Source organism: Miniopterus natalensis, chromosome 11 (genome assembly GCF_054644295.1).
Source record: "Miniopterus natalensis isolate mMinNat1 chromosome 11, mMinNat1.hap1, whole genome shotgun sequence".
Classification (NCBI taxonomy): domain Eukaryota; kingdom Metazoa; phylum Chordata; class Mammalia; order Chiroptera; family Miniopteridae; genus Miniopterus; species Miniopterus natalensis.
This window is the reverse complement of record NC_142091.1, coordinates 73846521-73866874: the sequence shown is the minus strand read 5'-3', so window position 1 is coordinate 73866874 and position 20354 is coordinate 73846521. Positions and strand designations below refer to the sequence as shown.

At 57.8% G+C, this 20354-nt stretch overlaps 2 protein-coding genes across 2 annotated transcripts; both read right to left on the bottom strand.

The window, feature by feature from the left end:
* Positions 1–914: 914 nt before the first annotated feature.
* RAB1B (RAB1B, member RAS oncogene family) lies at positions 915–7989 on the bottom strand. Its single transcript, XM_016208376.2, has 6 exons — positions 7906–7989; positions 6237–6309; positions 5870–5965; positions 5661–5756; positions 2437–2568; positions 915–2345 (listed from the first exon to the last, which is right to left on the bottom strand). The coding sequence occupies exons 1-6, from the start codon at positions 7917–7919 to the stop codon at positions 2151–2153; spliced, it is 606 nt and encodes a 201-aa protein (XP_016063862.2). The 5' UTR covers positions 7920–7989; the 3' UTR covers positions 915–2150.
* A 712-nt stretch (positions 7990–8701) lies between these two features.
* KLC2 (kinesin light chain 2) lies at positions 8702–18285 on the bottom strand. The gene is made up of 16 exons (XM_016208374.2): positions 17827–18285; positions 17494–17732; positions 14919–15149; positions 14703–14772; positions 13822–14044; positions 13051–13138; positions 12832–12933; positions 12575–12748; positions 12368–12467; positions 11758–11807; positions 11574–11641; positions 10752–10860; positions 10493–10651; positions 10294–10418; positions 10007–10064; positions 8702–9656 (listed from the first exon to the last, which is right to left on the bottom strand). The coding sequence occupies exons 2-16, from the start codon at positions 17719–17721 to the stop codon at positions 9573–9575; spliced, it is 1869 nt and encodes a 622-aa protein (XP_016063860.2). The 5' UTR covers positions 17722–17732; positions 17827–18285; the 3' UTR covers positions 8702–9572.
* Positions 18286–20354: the final 2069 nt, after the last annotated feature.

The following is a 20354-nucleotide window of genomic DNA, read 5'->3' as shown; positions in this document are numbered from 1 at the left end:
GCCGGGCATGGCCCGCAGGGCTCGGGGGACGCTGGCGGCGTGGCCGGGGCCGGGGCCGCGGGGCCGCGGGGCGCAGGCCGGTGGGCTCAGGCGGCGTGTCCGCTGCCGACTGCCCGGGCCCCGATCGCTCATCCTGCGATCCCTCGCCCGCGGCTCCCTCTCCAGCCCGCGAAGCCGGCGGGGCGGAGCCGGGGGCGGGGCCGCGTGCCAGCGGCCTCGGGCGGGGCTGGGTCTCGGTGAGCCCGGCCGCCTGTCAGACCTGGCCCGGGTGCCACCACCCACCCAACCTCAGGGACACGTAGGCAGGGACGCCCATCTCTGCCTCTTCCGCCCCTCCGTCCGCCCACCGTGGCACACAGGAACCCACCACAGCCACAACCACACTAGGTCCCCTCGGATCAGCACACACCCCTGCTCTCACCCTCGGGTCTCACCCACAGTCGGGAGGCTATACTAAGAGGTCTTAAGTGTGAAGCACTTGTCACTGTACACTTGTCACTGTCCGAAGGGGCAGAAACACCTGGCTTGAAGCCAGTGAAACCAGAGGGTGTGAACCAGAGGCCTCGAAGGTATGTGGGCCAGGCCCAATGGGGCAAGATGTCTGGGGCCCCCAGCTGTTGCCCAACTTCACATCCTGGCTGTGTGCCTGGGCAGGTGTTGGTGCACCAGGTACTCGCTGATGGCCGCCTGCCTGCCTCCTTCACTGCTGGAACCGTGTTGGGGGCCCTGGGGAGACCACAGAAGCACAAGCACGCAGCTCTCCAGGCTTCGGGAAGTGGGTCAAGGACTTTGAACAGCAACCCTTGGACACAGCCCAAGCCAAGACCCCAGTGCAGTCCATCAAGCCCAGGGCTCCAGTTCCATCCCCCACCTCCAGGCGGCTCCCATCACAGACCACACTCAGCCACCACAACTTCCTTGCAAAAACCCTCAGCTCACCGGAGGGCCAGTGGAAATTTATTTTTTTGTCCTTTCTTTCTTTTCCCCAAGTGGCTTTTCCTTGCAAAATGCCTGACATGACACCAGAGGGGAACCTGGGGGTGTGGGGGGCACCCCAAGGGGCAACCCAGAGGTTTAAATACAAGCTGGAAGGCAGGGCACAGGTGGGACAGGCGAGAGAGACAGCACAAGGGGCATGGCTTCTCAGGTAGAGACCAAAGGTGTGGTTTTTTTTTGCAGGAAGAAGCTATGTCAGGGGGCCAGGGGCTAGGATCCTGGGTGGGAGGGGGTGAGCAGAGAGGCCCCCAACCCTGGGTTGCAACCACCTTCCCCAGAGGAGAAGTAGCAACAGAGGATGAGGATCTGCCCTGGTAAACTCCAAGGAAGGGGGAGAAAAAGCCGGATGCGCTGCCTCAGAGAAACGGAGGAGGGCTGGCAGAGTGAGGGTTAAGGCTGGTGCCTGGCCTCTGGCACTGTGAGCCTTCCACCTCCGCCTGCCTTGGGGACAAAGGGGCACGGTGGGCAGGCAGCACATGGGCCTGGCACTTGCAGGGCAGGGGGTGGCAAGAGCAGGCTCCCTCTAGGCGTAAGACACAGGCCCAGCTCGGCTGCCCGCCCACCTGCCCTAGATGTGCTCAGACCTCACTGCGGCTGGACAGTTGGAGCTGTGAGTGTGGGAGGGGCGGGAGGAGAGGTAGGGAGGAGGGGAAAGGGTGGGCTGTTGGGGCCCTGCAGCCCCCATGCCCGTCCTGAGGTCTGCTCCCCCGGTCCTATTCTTGGCCCCAGGCACTGACTTCAGCTGGGGCAGTAGAGGCCAGGGAGGCCCTCAGCTCTTGGGGAAGGGATGGGTGGAGGAGAAAAGAAGGGGAAGGGGAGAAACCCACTGCAGCATCCATGGGAGGTGGGGGAGGGAGACAGACGAAGCCCTCATCCCAAAGAAAAATGTATGGTAGGGTCTTTTAAAGTTACCTAGAGGCAGCAGCACAGCAAGCCCCCACCCCCACCCCAGCCACAGGCCCTGGTGTCCTCCCTTGGGGGCCCTGGCAGAACCAAGGCTCAGGGTGGCAGGCAGATGGGCCAGAGGGAGATGAGGAGCCCAGGACACCGCAAAGCCGCAGACTCAAATGCCCTGGGAGGGGGAGGCACCTTCTGCCCCCTCTAGGGCATCATCTGGAGAAGGTGCCCCTCCTGTCCCACCCCATGTGCCCCTTCTAGCAACAGCCGCTACTAGCTGGCTTCACAGGGGTGCTGTCGATCTTGAGGTTGGGCCGCTCACCCCCCGTGGCAGCCCCAGGCCCCATTCGCTTTTTGATTTCAGCAGCCATGGTCATGAACGCCTGCTCAACATTGGTAGCGTTCTTGGCACTGGTCTCCAGGAAGGGGATGCCCAGAGAGTCTGCAAACTCCTGCCAAGGGGAGAGGAGAGAAGAGGGAAGCAAGGGGTGAGAGGCAGTCAATGCCAGCGCACCCTGGGAGGCCCAGCCCAGCCCTGCTCACCTTGGCGGTGGTGTTATCCACCACTTTCTTGGTGGTGAGGTCGCTCTTGTTGCCCACCAGGAGCTTATTGACACTCTCACTGGCATAGCGGTCGATCTCCTGTAGCCACTGCTTCACGTTGGCATAGGACTCCTAGAACAGCCAGGGTCAAAAGTTACTTTGCTCTCAACTCCCACGCCTATCCTAGGCTTGGAGAGCAAGGGCTTTGAAGGGAAGGGGCGGCCCTGGGTCCTGAGAGGAACAGGAACCCTGGTCTCAGGGACCCACAGGAAGCACTTCCCTCCAGGCTTAGCTCTCCTCCCTGCCTTCCTCCATCTGAGACCCCCAAAGCCAGCCCCAGCCCAGCCCTAGCTGTCTGCTGACAGCCATAACACCTAAACAGCCTAGGCCTAAAGGCCTGCAGCTGCTCGCCTCCCTGTGAGACAAAAAAAAGGTTCAACCACATGTGGGGAGCAAATGACATCAGAAGAGAGACCAGAAGAGACAGAGACAGAGGGCAACAGGTTAGCAGAAATAAAATTTTCACAGTGGCCTTAGAGTCCCTTTAAGGTTTGAAGTCTTAGAGCCCATTGGCAGGTGAAGGGTCCTCGCAGCGGAGACCCTGGCCTATGAGGGAGACAGGTATCCTGGAAACAGAGTCTAACATTCCTCCTACTTCTGGCACCAACAGCCTCCTTACTGAGTTCTCCTGGCAACTTGCCATTCCCCACCCCCCACCCCTGGCATGTGGGAAAGGACAGAACTCTCAGGTTGTGCTAGAGCTGGAGCCACTTTCCCCTCATAGGGGCCAGAGGCCTGGGGATAGATATCACCAGGGTTCAAACTTACACCTCCTGCCATGTCCCAGGCTGGGCCCTGTGTTGGGCATTGGGGACAAAGAAGGGAATGATAACTGGGCCCTTCCCTAAAGTACTCGGGAGAGGGAGGACTAGACCAGGACACACACGATGGCAAGACAGGGTAATGAGCGCTGCAGGGACAGAGGCAGGAGCTGTGGCACTCCAGGACCACTTCTGCCTGGGAGGCTCAGCTGACCTACACCTGCAGGGACAAGCTGGCCTTGCATGAAAGCAAGTGAAGGGGTGGGGAAAGATGCAAGGGGAGGAGACGACATATGCTAGATCACAGAATGAGAGGGGCATGATGTCTTTGGAAAGTGGGGAGAAGCTGAATGTTGCTGGGACAGGCCCTGAGCAGGGAAGGAGAGGGCGAGGAGGAAGGCCAGTGAGTGGAGGGGTTTAGCCTGGCTGTGCCTTTGACTACTAGGAGCCAGCAGTGGTTTTCTTAGGAAGGAGTGTCAGGAGCACACCTGTGTTCTGCGACGATAGTCCTGGAAGCAGTATAGAGGCCAGATCAGAGCGGCAAAAAGATGGAGACCAACTGGGAGGTGGCTGGAATAATCCAGGGAAGACAGGCTGTGCCCTGAGCCAGGGATTGAGGCAGGGAAGAGCACAGGGTCCAGTGAGACCATCATGGGTGAAGCCCAGGCTCTGCTATTGATTGTGTGACCCTAGATATGTCACCTGACCTGAGCCTCAGTTTCCTCACTTCTATAAAACAGTACCTCCCAGTGGGGTTGTGGTGAGCATGAGATAATGAATGTAGGCCTGAGTCATAACAAGCGCTTAATTAGAAGGAGCTATTATCCCATCACTGCTATTATTAGGGAGAGACAGATTTGAGAGAGACGATGGGGACGACAGAGGGGACCTCGGACCCTGGTTGGGGGAGGGAAGAGTTTTCTGGTCAGGCTAACAGGGATCCAAGAGCTAGTTCAGGGAGAGGTGGTGAGGCCAGAGCTGGATACACTGAGTTCCGTAGATGGTCTGGAGGTCAGGAGAGGCTGTCTGGGAGCAGGAAAGGTGTGCTTGAAAGCAAAGAACCCTGGATTCAAACACTGGCTTTGCCTTTCCTGGCTGTGAGACCATGGGCAAGTTACTTAACACCTCTTCAAGCGTCTTTTCTCCCCAGGAAAATGGGGACCCCACTCCTTAGTCCACTGGGTAATGCTGTGAAGATAAGAATGCAGACAAAAAGTACCGACGGGACGCAGGACACAGATCTACAGTGAGAGCTATTTAGAAGTAGGTATCACAGAATATCAGACAGCAGCCAAACCACAAAGTGGCCAAAACTGTGCAGGGAGAGTCAGGAGGGGGCTTGGGGCAAGGTCAGGAAGCACAAACTATGGGGTTATGGGAACAGTACAGGATGAACCAGTAAAAAGCCACTGAAAAGAGAATCTAATGCACCAGGAGCTGGGAGAGCTACAGATAGTCAACTTTTTAAGGATAGGAAAGAGAACAGAGTTAAAAGCCACGAGAGGTCAATCTGGGCGAGAACTGGAATGAGGTCACAGTATTTGGCATTCAGAGGTCCTTGGTGACCTTTGTCTGAGTGGAGCACAGTTCACCCACAGCTTGTCCAGGAGGTACCACCACAAGTCCCTGGTGAGCCGAAGAGCCCAGCTGCCCCTCAGACAGGGACTCCTCCTGGCCTGAAGCTGAAGGAAGCATCTCCATGTCCCCAGAACCTGGTCCCCACTAAGCAACAAGGTTTGGCAGAAAGAACAAAGTAGGTAGAATCAGTAGACGTAGGCTTTCTGTCTGCCACGTGACCAGATGCAGGACTCTGAGCTGGTCTCTTCACTACTCTGACCCATCTCACCTGTGAAATGGGAACACAATGCAGACCTCTAGACTGTTACAACATCAAAAGACTGTGACAGGTTCTGTCAACTGTAAGGTATGCTGGGACTATTTCTGGTTGTTAACATCACATTGCTGCCAAAGACATGTGACTAATGCTGCCACAACAGACACGGGCTCCCAGACCTCTGCTCACACTGGGCCCAGAGTGCAGGGCTCCCTCACTTCCTTGCCTAAGGCTCTCTAATTGCTTCTCTAGTGTCTTCACACAGGAAGCCATGGTCCAGCACAGCAACCAATCAACTGACTAAACCTTTTCAAAACATAGGTGCCTGGAAGGGCTAAAATAAGGTGGCAGGTTTGGAGGGGAAGGACGAGGCCTGGCTCTGCCAAGACCCTGCAGCAGGGCCTTGGGAAGATCTGTTTCTGCACTATTTCCCTCTTGGTGAAATGAGTCCAAGTCCAGTCTTCTTTCCATGCCACATCAGGAAGAGAGGATGGGAAGGGTAAAAAGAAGCCAGAGTCAAAGACCTGAGGCTGAGAAAGCAGAGCTGGGGAAGGTGAGCCCAGGAGTACCTGGTCAGTGACGTCGTACACCACAATGATGCCATGAGCCCCCCGGTAGTAGCTGGAAGTGATGGTCCGGAACCGCTCCTGACCAGCTGTGTCCCACTATAAGACAGCATGAGAGAAGGGCAGGTCAGCCCTGGGCTACATGCCCAGAGCCCCTCCCCTTCCATGGTGGATGTCTCTGCATCAGGGACTTTGGGAAGAGCAACACTCACGATCTGAAGTTTGATGGTTTTGCCATCCAGCTCAATGGTTCGGATCTTGAAGTCCACCCCGATGGTGCTGATGTAGCTCTCTGTGTATGTGTCATCCTGGAAGATCGGGGGCCAGTGAGATGGCCTGAGCGAACAGACCAGAGGCCCAACTGGAAAACCTCCCTCAAGTTTCCTGCCCCAGCAAAGTTCCTAACTGCACCCAATTTGCCAGCCATGTGCCCTTGTTCAGTCAGTTATATTGCTGGCAGGTCCTGCAACTTCATCCTTGGTCCCCCAGGTCTTGCAACTACTGTGCTCTGGGTTGCCCCTTCTCCCTCCGGCCACCAGCCAGAAACCCAGATGAATGTATGGGAGACTTCTTACTCACAGCAAACCGCAGGAGCAGGCATGACTTGCCCACGCCCGAGTCACCAATCAAAAGCAGCTTAAACAGGTAGTCACTAGAGAGAAAGGACGGGAAGGTGTGAGGGAAGGTAGGGAGCCCACTGCCATCACCTTGGAGTCATAGCTGTAGCAGTCTCCCACACTGAGGCATGCCTCAGTTCAGAGTACTAAGGTGACCCACAAGTCCTGGGAGGGGGAGAGCAGATCACCCCCTATAACACAGATGGCCCAAAGGCCTGAGTATGAATTCCCACTTTACCGAGAAGGAAACTGAGGCACAAAGAGGGACATGACTTGCTGAGATCACAAAAAGTTAGGTGACAGAGCTGGGTATCCTACCCTGATTCCTGACAGACTCCTTAGTCTGGAGTCCAGTAGGGACTATTTAGGGAACCTGCCTGTACTATGTACCTGTCTTGGCAGGGGAGGCCCCAGAAATGGAAGCCAGAGCCCAGCCTAGAGCTTGTTAAGTGACTATGTAAAGAGTGTGGTATGAAGCCTCTAAGAAGAGGTCGCAATAATAATAGACAGCAGTTAAAATTACTGAGTTCCTACTTGTGCCCAGCCCTGTGCTACGTATTCCAAGCGCTTCCTCTCACTTAAGTCCAGTGAAGTGGGTTGCTATTCCCAAAAAATGAGGAAACCAGAGTTCGGAGAAGGGAAGTGACTTGCCCTAAGTTACATAGCTGTTAACTTTAAGACTGGAAACCAGGTTTAACTCCAAAGTCTCAGCGAGAGCCTGACGGTTCCATTCTCTAATCCCCCTTATAATCCAGCTCAGAACCTCACCCTTCCCCAAGGAAACCTGAGGCTGGATCTGGAGGAGAAAAAGGAAGTGGCAGAGGAGGAAGAAGATAACTGACACTTGGGGAAAACAGTCAATGAGAAGTCTGGGACAGAGATGTGGGCCACCTACCCCTAGGGGGAGTGACCAGAAGGAGAGGCTGAGGAAAAGAATCCCACTGGAAGTGGGGGAAGCGAATGCTACATTCATCTAAACTTCACCAACAGTGTGACAGCCAAGGGAAGGGGTGTGACGGTGGCGCTGAGGGCTGCGCAAAGATACGGAGAGGGCGGGAAGGGGCCGGTCGCTGGAGCGGCAGGGCAGCTAGACTCAGGCAGGGGGAAAGCAGCAGCGGGAGGACCTGCGGCAGCGCCTCGAGGCCTCCCGCGTCTAACCAGCCCCTGGGCGAGCCCCAGGAACCGGATTCCGGGAGAATAGGACGAGCAGAAGGATTTCCGACGCGACCTAAAGGGCCCGAGTCTGGACCGAGGCCAAGAACCATCTGGTGAGGTACCCATAACGCTGAGACCGTTGTCAGCACCCAGATCGCCACTTTCAACCAGGTGGGGAAACTGAGGCCTGGAGAGGCCAGGGCTGCGGGTTCAACTGACCCATACGGCCTGGTAGGGCCAGTCCCTCCGGCTCCAAGTGGTGCCCCCGGCTGCAAGAACTCGGGGTGTGGAGCAGGGGTCCTGGGGCCCCCAGGGGAGGGGCAGGACCCGGATGTGAGGGGGGGAGGTCAGCGGAAGAGGGACCCGGATGTGGGGGCGCCGCGCAGTCCTGACCCGGGCCGGACAACCTCGGTAAGCATACAGCCCTGTATTCGGGATCGAGGCTACGCCGGACGGCGCGGGCGGGGCTCACTCACTATTCGGGGTTCATGGCGGCAGCGGCGGCCCGCTCGGTCGCTCCCAGTCGGCTCTGCTCCGCCTCCCGTTCCAAGATGGTGGCCGCTCCGCCCCAGAGGCCCCGCCCGCGACGCGCAGCCGCAAACGGTCCCGACTGGGACCTCGCCGCGTTGCTTCTCGGAACTTGTAGTCTCCATAGATTGTCCAACACCCCCCGCTGCGCAGGCGTAAGCCGAGGAGCCGAGCCTTCTAGCCTCTCCCCATCACCACCACGCATTGCTTTTTGGGGCTTGTAGTTCACTCTAGACACACCTGGGCTTGAGGGCCAGGCGCGCGGGAGCCTCATGGCGTCCCGAGTAGGAAGCGCTATTTAGGGCTGGGGTTGACTTTTCACAGAGGCAGTTATCCCTACCCTCCCGCCTCCCGGAGTTGTGTCAGTAAAAGTTTATTTATCCAGGGTTCTTCGGGTGCTGGCGTTCCCAACTCACAGCCACAGGCCCCAGAGGAAGATGTCGTCATCCACATTTTATAGATAGGAAAATCGAGTTTTGGTAACTCGCTCAAGGTCTCACAGGTTAGTAAGGGGCAGAGCTCAATCAAAGCCCGCAGTCTCTAAAACCTCAGAGATGAAAACTGTTAGATCCCGAACCTAGGGGCCCCCAAACAATTACGGGATAGGAGCAGAATATCTGGGCGAGGGATTAGACGTGAGCAACCTCCCCCCCCCCCCCCCCATTCATTCGCAGCCTTTCCCGACCCACCCCAAACCTAGACGCTGGGAGCCCTGGGCCTCAGCCCCAAAACAAGCCTGGCTCAGATTCAAACCATCTTTATTTCTACAGCAACATTTGAAAATAGAGAGCAACCACCTCACCCCACAACTGGGGCAGCTCCTGCCACAGTGGAGACATCACTGTCCCTCGAGAGAAGCTGCAGGCGTGGGAGGCGTGGCTGGATGGCTCGACAGGCTGTGCCTGGGCGGGGTCGGACAGGAGGGGCAGTGCATAAGGCCGGGATGCAGGGCAGAGCCCAGCGGTGAGGGGACGGGTAAAGGGAGGGTTCTCCATCCTGGGGCATGGGGCAATGGCGGGGCAGGACGCACCCCTAAGAGTACAGGAGGAGCGCGACAAGGCCCAGGGAACCCAAGGAGAGATCCCCGAGATGTGTTGTGGAGCCTGGGAGATACCACCGCGCGGAATGGGGGTGATTAAGGCCTGGGCGGTACCACTAGAGAAGGACGGGGTGAGGGGAGGCCCAGGCAGTACCATGGACTGAGGGGAGGGGCGCGGCCAATAACTTATTTCTCTATATACAGAAGCAACGGCCGGGGGAAGACAGGGGTGCTGACAGGAGGGCAGGTGCTTAGTGTTCTTGGCTCCAGGGTCAGGGGATGGTGGGCAACTGAGTCTACCTGGAAGACCCCAGCCAGCTTCTCTCACTGGCCCTGAACCTAGGGAAGAGGGGGCCCTGCTGGAAGGAATAAATAAGGGGTAGAGCTGGAGCCGGCAGGCCCAGCCTCCAGGGCTCAGGCTGAGATGACTAGGGAGGAGGTTACCCTGAGATTGAACAGAAAAGACAGGAGTTCTTGGGAGACACAGGCAAGACAAGCAGCAGGCCCATGCGCAGGGCTGGGGGTGGGGGCAGTGCCCCAGGGGGAGGCTCTGGCGACCGGTCTGCCCCTTCAGTATTAGCCCACCAGGGAGCTTCTTCGGGAGAGGTCCATGGAGCTGGAGCTGAGGGTGCGGCTGTCAGAGAGGCCTGTGCCTCCAGGCTGTGGGCAGAGGGGGCAGGTGGCTTAGCCTCCTGCTGCTGCCAGTCGGCTTACTTGGCCCCAAGGGGAAGGGGTGTGGCCAGCAAGAATCTCTAAGCCCCACTCATGCCCCGCCCCAGTACTTGACACTCCTGCCCACCTCCATAGTGACTGTGTAAGCACTGGCCACTTGCATATCCACCCAGGCAGGGGCTGGGTTTCCCTAATTTGTCTCCCCAGTGTCCAGCCCAAAGCCAGGCCTGGGACAGAGACAGGAAATGCTGCTGGATGAAGACATGCTTGAGAAACTCCACAGGTACACAGGACATGCAAGCTTCCAGCCCTGGGGCCTGGGCCTCCACCCACCATACCTGGGCTTGCTCTTCCACACTCTTGTTGAGGAAGTTGAGAGAACTGGCCCGCTTCATCCTGAGGGAAACGAAGGCAGGATGTGCCCATGGTGGTATGGGGGAGGATGGAAAAGGGGGTCAGGTTGGGGTTGGGAGGGAGGGTGATGAGAGGGGAACAACAGATTTGGTGGGTGGTGAAGCTGGACAGAGATGAGGGCGTTCACCCTGGGTCAGGAGCTCATTTGAGGTCATTGGGTGGGTTCCTGAGGCTCACCCTGGGTGGTAGGCTTATTGGGGCAGAGGCTGACCTGGGGTTAGGGGGTTCCTGGGGGCCACCACCCTGCAGCTTCTTCACCAGCATCTCACTGCTGCGCCTCAGAGCATCTCGGAGCTTCCCAAAGGAGCCGCTGCGCCGTAAGGAGCCACTGCCATCCTGTGGGGTGGACAGGTTTGTCTCTGTCATGCTGGCTACACAGCCTCCTGGCCCGCCCCAACCCCTAGACTCACCCCGCTCCACTCAGCTGCAGGCCCTGCCTCCTCAAGGTCAGACTCAGACCGAGCCCCAGCACCCCCGGCCACATCTCGGCTGCCACGGCGGTCTCCCCGCCCACCACTGCCATCTTTCAGCAATTCCACCACCTTGGTCTGGCTTGCAGGGTCCAGGCCCTAAGGAAGTAGAGGGCACATTAGGTGGAGCAACAAGTTCTGACTGGAAAACACAGGACCAACCAGGTCCCTGCCCCAGCCCTCATGCCTGTCGCCCCACCTGCTTGCGGCTGCGGCTGGCACAGTCTTCCAGTGTATGTGCAGCTTCTAGCTTGCCCTGGCGCCGGTACAGGGCCCCCAAGCTGCGCAGGGTAGTGTTGACTGTAGGGCTGTGGACAGGACAGCAGCACAGTCTCAAATTCTGTGTTCTCCAGGAACCAGGGCCTATCCTGGCATACAGCCCATACTGGGCTGTAAGAAACCATTCAGCCAACCAGGATTGCACCCCTCCTAGGTGTCAAGCCCTGTGCTAGGAGGCCCAGCTGCACTCTCCTTTCTTGGAATCACCCCAGGGCTGGGGACCTGGCCCCAGGACCCTAAGTGGGATATTGCCACTAGGAGTAAAAGCTAGGAGACCCAAGCCCTGGCTGGGTAGCTCAGTTGGTTAGAGTGTCGTCCTGATATGCCAAGGTTGATTCAATCCCCAGTCAGGGCACATACACAAATCAACCAATGAATGCATAAAGAAGTGAAACAAATTGATGTTTCTCTCTCCTCCCCTCCCTCCCTCCCTCCCTCCCTCCCTCCCTCCCTCCCTCCCTCCCTCCCTCCCTCCTTCTCCCTTCCATTTCTCTAAAAATCAATAAATAAAAATTAAAGAAAAAAAAAAGCTGGGAGACCCAAGAATGAAATCATCAAGCTTCCCCAGTACAGAAAGCCATTTTGGATAGGTGGCCTGTGAGCCAGGCCTTAAAAGACAAGCTGAGAGAGAAGAGGTGTGGTCCTGGGGGTTAGCAGTATGAATTGTGCAGCCCAGCCACAGCCCCCACCCAGGATACTGTTTCTCTGCTACCTACTCTACCACCAGCCCCGCCGTCCTCACCTGTCTACTTTACAGGCCTTGTACCAGCTGCCATATTCCCCATAGGCGGTGCTATCCTGGCGCTTATCCTGGGGGAAAGAACAGTCAGGGGAGGTGGGAAGAGAAGGCCCTCCCCTCTACACACCCCAGCTTCACCCTCCTTCCCTGGACACCCACCCCAGCCCTGCCCCACAGTGCTTGCTACCTTGCTCTCCTCCCGCTCCTCTGCATGCATCCAGATGGGCTTGTTGTCCCCTGGGGAGAGAAAGGGGCTGTCACCAGCCTCCCACATAGGCCTCTCCTGGTTGAGCTGAACATAGAACTGGGGTCTGGGGGGGGTAGCCAGGAAGGACCAGGGTTGGGCTTTCTTGAATGAATGAACAGATGACTGTGGCACAGGCTTGTGCTTGAGGGGCTTGGGGGAGCAGATCCTTAGACATCTCAGGCCCACAACCTAAGACATGTCTGAGCCTGAATGATGGACCAGGTTGAAGGATCCCAGAGCAGGAAATGACTGACCATCAGGGGCCAGAGGTAGCTTCTTGGAGGAGATGACATTTGGGCTGGGCCTTCATGGTAAGCAGAAGTTGCCCAATAGAGAATGGGGGAAGACTGGGCCAAAGGCATGGGGTATGCAAAAGCTGTGCATGGCACAGGCAGGGCGCAGGAGGTGTGTGTACATGCTCACGTGTGCACACGAGTGCTGGGGACCAATCAGACTCCAGGCACCAGGGCGTGCCTGGCTGCTGTGGGGGTTGATGGCTGAGTGAGCCTGCGCTGTGTGAGGTGGGGGCACATGGCAGCCATAGACTCACCATTGACAGAGCCAAACTCCTTTTCATGAGCACGAGTGAGGATCTCCTTGTACAGGGTCTCTGCATCCTGGTACTTGCCCTGCTTCAGGTAGCAGGAGGCCTGGAGGGCCAGAGGGAAAGCAGGATGCAGGGAGCTGAGCCTTTCCCTCCCCCCCCACCCCGCTTCTTCCCTCCCTCTTTGCTGCAGCCCCTCCTAGTCCAGGGTACCAGGTTGTTCTTGGTCTTGGCCACATTGGGATCATCAGGCCCGAGGCGTGTGGCATAGATCTCCAGTGCCCGGCGGTAGTAGTATTCTACCTCCTCAGCTTTGCCCTGGTTCTGGCACAGCAGCGCCAGGTTGCTCAGCTGCTTGGCCACATCTGGATGAAATTTTCCCAGGACCTGGATGGGAGCGGGAGCCAGTAGCTGGGCTCAGTGCCGGCCTAGGCCCCCTGCCTGGCCTGCCCACCCCTGCCTGCTCCCACCTTCTCCCGGATCTCCAGTGCCCGCTTGCACAGAGGCTCAGCCTCCTTGTACTTGCCCCGCTTGCCGTACAGAACTGCCAGGTTGTTTAGTGTTGCAGCCACCTGGGGAGTTGGAGAATGAACGGAGGCTCAGTGACCCAGGGCCCTGCTGGGCAGGGCTCTGGGGCCTGGGAGCTGCAGAGAGCAGTGGCAGCCCCCCCTCCACCCAGCCTCACTCACAGCGGGGTGGTCCTTGCCCAGTGTCTTCTCACGAATGGCCAAGGCATCGTTGAGCAGATGAGCAGCCTCTTTGTACTTGTTCTGGTCCCTGGGGGTAGGTAGAAGTATGGTGATGGTATCCTCCATCCCAGGCCCTTCCTTTAGTGGTCTGAGATTCCTTGGTCACTCCTGTATTTACTGAGTGGGCATGATTATAATCCAGTGCAAGGGAAGACCTGGTCAGCCCCTGCCCTCCAGGAGCTCAGGGGACTTTGGGTAATTCACTCACAACTCACTAGGCCATACAGTGCTGGGGTACGAGGCAGACTCCCCGAGATCCCACCCCTACCGCCTATGCCCAATGCACCGTGCTCTGTATTCCCCAGTGTCTTTGCACCCTTTCTGCCAGGGAAACCGTTTCCAATCCTCTCAAGTTCTGGGAGGACTCACCTTTCACCAAAGACCCTACTCAAGCCACGGTGCCTAGAGAAGTTGTGCCGACTCCCTGGTGCTCCGGGAGTCCTCATGTGCTGCCTTTTTCTGGGTTATTTCCAAGCCTTTCTCCTCCACTAGACTGAGGCTTACTCACATCTGTAGCCCAGGCCCATGCAGGCCCAGGCACCCTGTGGGCTCAGCCCCCTCTGGGCACAAGCTCCTCTTTCTGCTGCCCAACTGCTGGGAGAAGCCCAAGTCCTGGCCCATGGTAGGCACCGAGGGTTTGTGAGCCAGGGCTGGAGCCTTCAGGAAGCGTGCAGAGACTGCCATGGATGCCTGTGGCCAGGGAAGCCTCACCGATAGACCAGCGCCAGGATGTTCAGCATGGTGGCCACGTCGGGGTGGTCATGGCCTGACGTCTTCTCCAGGTCTTCGAGTGCCTGCTTGCAGAGTGGCACGGCCACCTCATAGCGGCCCTGTGAGGCATACTGGATCACCAGGTTGTGCAGAGTGCGGAGCCGGGCTGGGATTTCATAGCCCCCATGCTGGGCTGCCACATCCCCTCCTCCAGGGCTGGGGGCTGCAAGGCCAAGGGCAGGAGCTCAGATGTACCTAACTGTCCCCCTGGGCTGGCCTGGATATGCCACACATGACTTTAACTCACCTGACATGTGGCACCGGGCAAGTTACTATTTTGCCTCAGAATCCCTATCTGTAGAGTGGGTCTAGTCACCCCCAGAAAGAATGGGTAATGTCCCAGTTGCAGTATTTCAAGCTGTGTCCTAGAGATAACTACCAGACCTCAGAACCTCAGCCTCCTCTGCTGCAGAAGGCAGGCTCTGATGTGCACTCGGCACTATCAATGAGGCGAGCACTGGCCCAGGGCTCAGCACTGCACATGTGCCCTCCTTTAACTCTCACAAAGGCTCAGAGAGAAAACAACTCTACCAGTGGTCGCAGAGCAATTAGTGGCACAGCAGGACTTGAACCCAGGCCTGGCTGCTCCAAAGCTCTGAACTGTAGTGCCTGCTTCTCACAGAGCTTGGGGAGAAGAGAGAAGCAACATGGAACACCTGCCCTTTAAGCTCTAACATGCTGGGATGTGAGGATCAGAAATGAGGCAGGAAAGAACATGGCATCCACTTGATTCCCCATTTCTAGCGACCTCTGGGTCCCAAGGATCAAGAATTTGTTCAGCCCTCTCTGCCCCACTCCCAGAACCAGCTGTCCCTGCGCACCTGGGCTCTGCTCCTCCTCGTTGGGGAACAGGTCATCCAGAGAGTCTTTGGGGACCTCCCCCTTCTCCTCCTGGGCAGGAAGACAGGATGAGCATCAGGGAAGAAAGTGCGCGGTAGCCCAAGTGTCAGGGGCTGGGTGGGAGCTGAGGGTGTTCCATTCTGCCCCCTCCCGGCCCCCCTGCCTGCTGGCCTTTCAGTGGCTGCGGTAGGACTCACGTTGGGGGAGGTGTCCTCATCTAGCTTTCGGATCTGGCTCATGAACAGCAAATGCTGCTTTTCCTCCTCGAGCTGGGCCACAGCCTGCTCGCTGCGCTGCAGCTTCTGCTGCGTCCCTGCCAGCTCCTCTCGCAGCCACTGGTTCTCCTGTACCAGGCGCCGCACCTGAGCCCGCAACTTCTGCTTCTCCGACTCTACGGCCCCCAGGTGGCTTGACAGCGCCAGGATCACCTGTGGCAGCCAGCAGTATGTGGGTCAGAGCCCTGTCCACCCGCAGCCTGGACCTCCTGGGGAATTGGGGTCCAGTGAAGGGCTAGGCCTGGCCCTGCCTGTGAGAAGCTGCAGGGCTGAGGGACTTGAAATTCTCCTCTCATCAAGGGAGTTTTCTCCCAAGGCCCCAAACAAACCATAGTCCAAGACCTGAATCCAGGAGGCTTGGGGATCCCCAACTCCTTCCTTCTGGGGTTAGAAGCCCTGGGCTCCTAGGCCGGTTTTGCTGGACTCTAAGAAAGTCTATTCCTTTTCCTGGACCTCTGGCCAGTCCTCTGCATTGGTGGTCCAGCTCCCACCTCATTGGGCTAATCATGAAGAGGACAAGTTGGGGTGCTGTGCTTTCCCCAAGATAGCCATTTTCTTCCTTTGTTTCTCCTGGGTGTTGTACTCAAACCTCAGCAGCCACAGCCACTAAACCACTGCCCCCTGCCCCAGGGCTGACACTTTCCCAAAGAACCTTGATGGATGACTGAAGACCCCAACCTGACTTCTGCCAAGGGTCCAGGTTAGCCCCTGCCCTTCTGCAGCTCCCAGGGAGGGATGGGGTGCATGTCCCAGCAGAAGGGCTCGGGAGCCACAGGGCAGGTAGAGACTGAGAAGCCTGACCTCAGCCTATCCTCTTCGCAACCTCTATGACTCCTTTCCTGAGCTTCCAGGCTCTTCCTGCCTCAGGGTCTTGCATAAGCTCTACCCTTTCTCCATCCTTCACGATCAGGGTCATTTCTGCAGAGAAGCCTCTTCTCTATTATGCCCCAGTGCCAGGAAAGCAGGGCCCTTTATCCCTCCATGCCATCCTGTTGCCACCTGTGCCAATGCCTGCACACACGGGGAGGGGGCCCCCTGTGTGTTCACCTCTGCACCTGGCAGCCAACTGGCCAAGGAGCAGATGACAGACACACTGTCCCTCCAGAGGGCCAGGCAGTCTGGGACCCTGCGCTTCCTAGTCGATTAGCGAACACCTAAATGACAAGTGTTTTCACAACCACTAACTTTTTAAAAAATTTCCCTAAACAGCCTGGAAGTATATATAGCAGATGGCATGATCCCTATTTTAAAGACAAGAGGATACCACCTGCTCAGGATTCATAGAGCCAGCCAGTGTCTCAGCCAAGATCTGAGGGGGCCAAGACTCTTTTCCCTGGAGCCTAACCCCTCCTCCATCCGCATATTGTCCTGGCAGCCCAACCTAAGAGGCCAAAACAGAACCCCTAATCATGCAGGCTCTCATCCCCTTAACCTGCTCTAACCACAAACCTGGGAGTTACCCCGTCCTCTCTCTCACACCACTCCCAGGTCCTCCTGCACCCACCTCCAGAACATCTATAGCTGGTCCCCTTCTCTCCACCCTCATGGCCACTCCTTCAGTCCAAGCCACCATTCTCATTTGAATTCCAGCAGTGGCTTCCTACCTCCTACCTGCCTCCATCCTTGACCCACTATAGATCATTCTCCATATCTCAGCCCGAGGGAGACTTTAAAACCTAAGTCATACTGTGTCCCTTGACTACTTAAAGCCCTCCAAAGGCTTCCCAATTTCCTGAGAATAAGACCCAAAGTAATAAGCACAGTGTGATCCGACTCCTGCCTTCCCCATAGGCCTCTTCAGTCACTCTCTCCTTCTCCATGAAGCTCCAGTCACATAGGTATGTTCTCTGCAAGATCTTTCCCACCTCAGGACCTTGGCACATGCAACCTTACCCTCCTCCCTTTTCTGGAGACTAGTTCATTTCTTCCTTCAGGTCTTGGTTTAAGTGTCATTTCCTCAGAAGTCCTGCCTGACCAATAGATAAAGACTTCCCACTTAAAGCTATTACAAGATCTTGTTCTTTTCTTTGGAGAACTTATCACAGTGTATAACAAATGTACGTGTGTTTCTGTCTTCCTAGTGGTCTAGGGCAGGAATCTTGTCTGCATCCCTGGCACCTAACATACTGCCTGGCACATAGTAGGTTTTGGTAACTTACCTGTTAATGAATATATAGAAGAATTAATTTGGGAGGGGGGGTCTTAAGGACTTTCTGTTTTTCTATGCCTTTCTGAATTTGCTACCTAGCAGAGAGGCTAGGAACAAGGTTCTGTGTGGGGGCTAAACAATGATCAGGCTTCTCCTGGGGCAAGGTCCCACTGGGGTCTCCAAAGCCCATTCATTTCTTCAACGGACATTTCCTGGGGCCCTTCCATGGAGCTCCAGGGGAGGGATGGTTCCCTGTTCAGATTCTGCTCCTACATTGCCAGAATTCCTCTGGAAGGTTCCAACCCTCTCTTCTGTGACCTCCCACCTCAGCACTCCAGACAGACCTACCTGGGCCTCCCCCAGTCCCAGCTCGATGGCCTCCAGGGAGCGGCGTAGGAGGACACAGCGTTCCTGTGAGCCTGGCTCAGCCTCGCCGGCTTCAGGAGCGACCAAGGGAGCGAGAAGGGCACGATGCTCCCCGCGCAGGGTCTCCAGCCCTTGGATGACGGCTTTGGTGCCCAGCACGATCTCATCCTGGCTCAGCTTCTCCTCTCGCGGAAGCACCATCGTGGCCATGGCCTTGCCACCTGTGAAGGCGAGGGGGCGGGCAGGCGGGTGCCGGGCCTGGGGCCGCAGCGCTGTCAGCCCCGGATTAGGTAAACACCTCCCGTCCCCCGGTACCTGGGTCCCCGGGGTGCCCCCTCCTCTAGCCGGCAGTCCTGCGCTCGGCCTACAGGGGGCGCGCCTGGCTCTGCTGGGCCCGGGAGACGCAATGCGGTGAGGCCGGTGAGGCTGGACCCAGATTCGGCCCACACCACCGGCTCAGGCCGGCTTAGGCGGCCCAACTCGGGGCTTTCTCGGGGGCCTCTCTTAGCCAGGTCAGGGCACCGGAGGGCGGTCCTACGAGAGTCGTGGGGGCTCACTCCCAGGCGGGAGCACCCGGCCTCTCCGGGAGATCCGGCCCCAGCCCCTCAGGCAGCCCCATCCCTAACAGGCAGGCCGGGCCACAGTGCCCCTCGGCTCGGTCAGCCCGACCCTAGGAGACCTTCCCTAAAAGAGCTGGGATCTCGGGTTCTCCGTCACCCTAGGCCCCGCCCACGACGACCCTCCCCATAGGCCGGCGCTACGCCCGGCGAACACCTCCCCTGACAAGGCCCAAGGCCGCGCCCCCTCCGCGAGGGTGGGCCCGGCCCTAGCCCAGGCCGCGCCCGCGACGACCCCTCCCCTAGGCCGACCCAGAGCCCCGGCCTCGGCCCAATCGGCTCTCGCGGACCTTCTCCTCCTGCTTGGGCCCGCCTCCCGCTCGGGCCCCCGGCTCCCGCTCCGGCTCCGGCTCCGGCTTCGGCTCCGGCTCCGGCTCCGGCTCCCGCCCCGTTTCACTGGGACCGACTGCCGTGAAGGAGTCCCACCGCCTCCATCCCGCCGCCCTTCCCAACAGTCTCCGCGCCGCCTTAAAGGTGAAGCCGCTACCTCAGCGGCGTCGGAGGGGGCGAAACACGCTCTTCTCTGCCCGCTCGCTGCCTTAAAGGAGCGCGGAGCCCGGCTTGCTCCAGGCAAGGGGTGGGAGGGCGGGGGCGTGGCCACCGAGGTGGGGGCGTGGCCACGGGGAGGGCGCTGGCCCGGGGCGCGGGTTCCCACCAGCCGCCTCCGCGCACCTGCGGCCTCGTATTTCTCGCCGGTGAGCTGCGTGGAGGCCGCAGGAGCGTGGACAGGCTGCGGAGACTGAACCTGAACGCGCCCATGCCGCGGCCAGAGAGGACGGCGAGAGACCCTGAGGCACAAGGGGCCGGCCCGGAGCCCACGGCGAGGCTCTGGGCATTTATTGATATTGAGGGAATTGCCGCTTTCTAAGCCGCGTGTCAGCTGCTTTGATGCCTTCAGCGGGTTAACTCACTGAATACTCGCAAAGACCCGACGAAGCGGGCGCTGCTGTTATCGCATCTCTCAGATCTGACCCACCTCGGGCTCATTTGTCTCCAGAGACGGGTTGTGCCCCACCCGACTCCTGTGGAGCTGTTCACTATCCTGTAGGATTCAGACAACTTAAGGCTGCCTCCTGGGGGGAAGGGATGGAGGCTTCTGGCTGTAAGGGAGCGCAGGGTGGCAGAGGGCAGCTGTCTGCCAAAATGAACTCGTGTGCCCGTGTGTGACCACAACAGATGCTGCTGGCAGGACAATCAGGACAAGGCGATGACGTCATTCGGGGCTCAGATGAAATGTCACCTTTTCAGAGAGCCCTTGCTTGATTTCTCCCCCCCCATGTAGAGCAGCCCTCCAGTCCATCTCATGCATGCATTTAATTATCTCTATAGCATTTATCCCTTCTAACAGTCCTCTTGTCAGTTTCCTGTCCCCTCCCTAGAATGTAGGCCCAGTCCTGCCTGTCATGTTCACTCCCGGAGTAGCCCCTGGCCAGCCACATAGCAGCACTCAGTAAGTGTGCACCTGTTGGCCTTGCCAGGTCCCTGCCAGGCCCAGGTTTTGGTCTGGTGCTCTGCAGCCTTGGGGTGGTGGCTACCCTGGCACTGCCCTGGGTCGATGTCATTAGCGAGCGACAGCAGCACAACCACCCCAAAGGACAAAAGCTGCAAAGCAAGGCCTAATGCTGGTACCAGGGACCTGGGTGTTTCTCACGAGTCAGGGTGGGCTCAGACTGAGATTCAGCCAGCTTCAGCATTCTATGGATGAGAGAATCTCCTTAGCATCATCTCTGACAGAGAGCTGGCCAGGTGCTCCTAGTTTAAGTACTTCCTGTGACAGGGAGCTTACTACCTTCTGTGAGACTAAAGACTAGAAAGCTTTTCCTTAGATAGCCACAAAAGCACCTTTCTGCAGTGCTCCCCACACCAAGCAGAGGCTCTGTCTTCAGGAAGAACAGTCTGTTCCCTTTTACCAATGAAGATATTCAGGGACTGCAATGTTCTTCACCCACTCCTGCCCCTTCTCCATCCTGAGTTCTTTTCTGAGTGTAGTTTAGTGTGCCTGTCCAGACACTGCTTAGAACATGGTGCTCAGTCCAGGGCCCAGGGATCCAGCGGGGAGTGAACACAGATCACAGAAGGATGGTCGCTTCTTAATGAACATGCCACCTGTCCACTGTGAAGTCGCAAGTCAGGCTTTGACAGCCACCACACTGTTCTGAGGGCAAGATTGTCAGCTAAAACGCTAGATTATGTGTGTCCCAGTTATATCCAGATAGGTTCTTCTCC

What these genes read in the sequence shown, in the direction of transcription:
- RAB1B (XM_016208376.2), bottom strand. An exon ending in AAACCATCAAACTTCAGATC is followed by an intron (nt 5,757 to 5,869) that starts GTGAGTGTTGCT and finishes GCTGTCTTATAG; the next exon opens with TGGGACACAGCTGGTCAGGA. An exon ending in TGTACGACGTCACTGACCAG is followed by an intron (nt 2,569 to 5,660) that starts GTACTCCTGGGC and finishes TGGCTGTTCTAG; the next exon opens with GAGTCCTATGCCAACGTGAA.
- KLC2 (XM_016208374.2), bottom strand. Translation starts at nt 17,721, where the DNA reads ATGGCCACGATGGTGCTTCCGCGAGAGGAGAAGCTGAGCCAGGATGAG. An exon ending in CCAGCCGCAGCCGCAAGCAG is followed by an intron (nt 10,652 to 10,751) that starts GTGGGGCGACAG and finishes CTACTTCCTTAG; the next exon opens with GGCCTGGACCCTGCAAGCCA. An exon ending in CAGGAACCCCCTAACCCCAG is followed by an intron (nt 10,065 to 10,293) that starts GTCAGCCTCTGC and finishes CGTTTCCCTCAG; the next exon opens with GATGAAGCGGGCCAGTTCTC.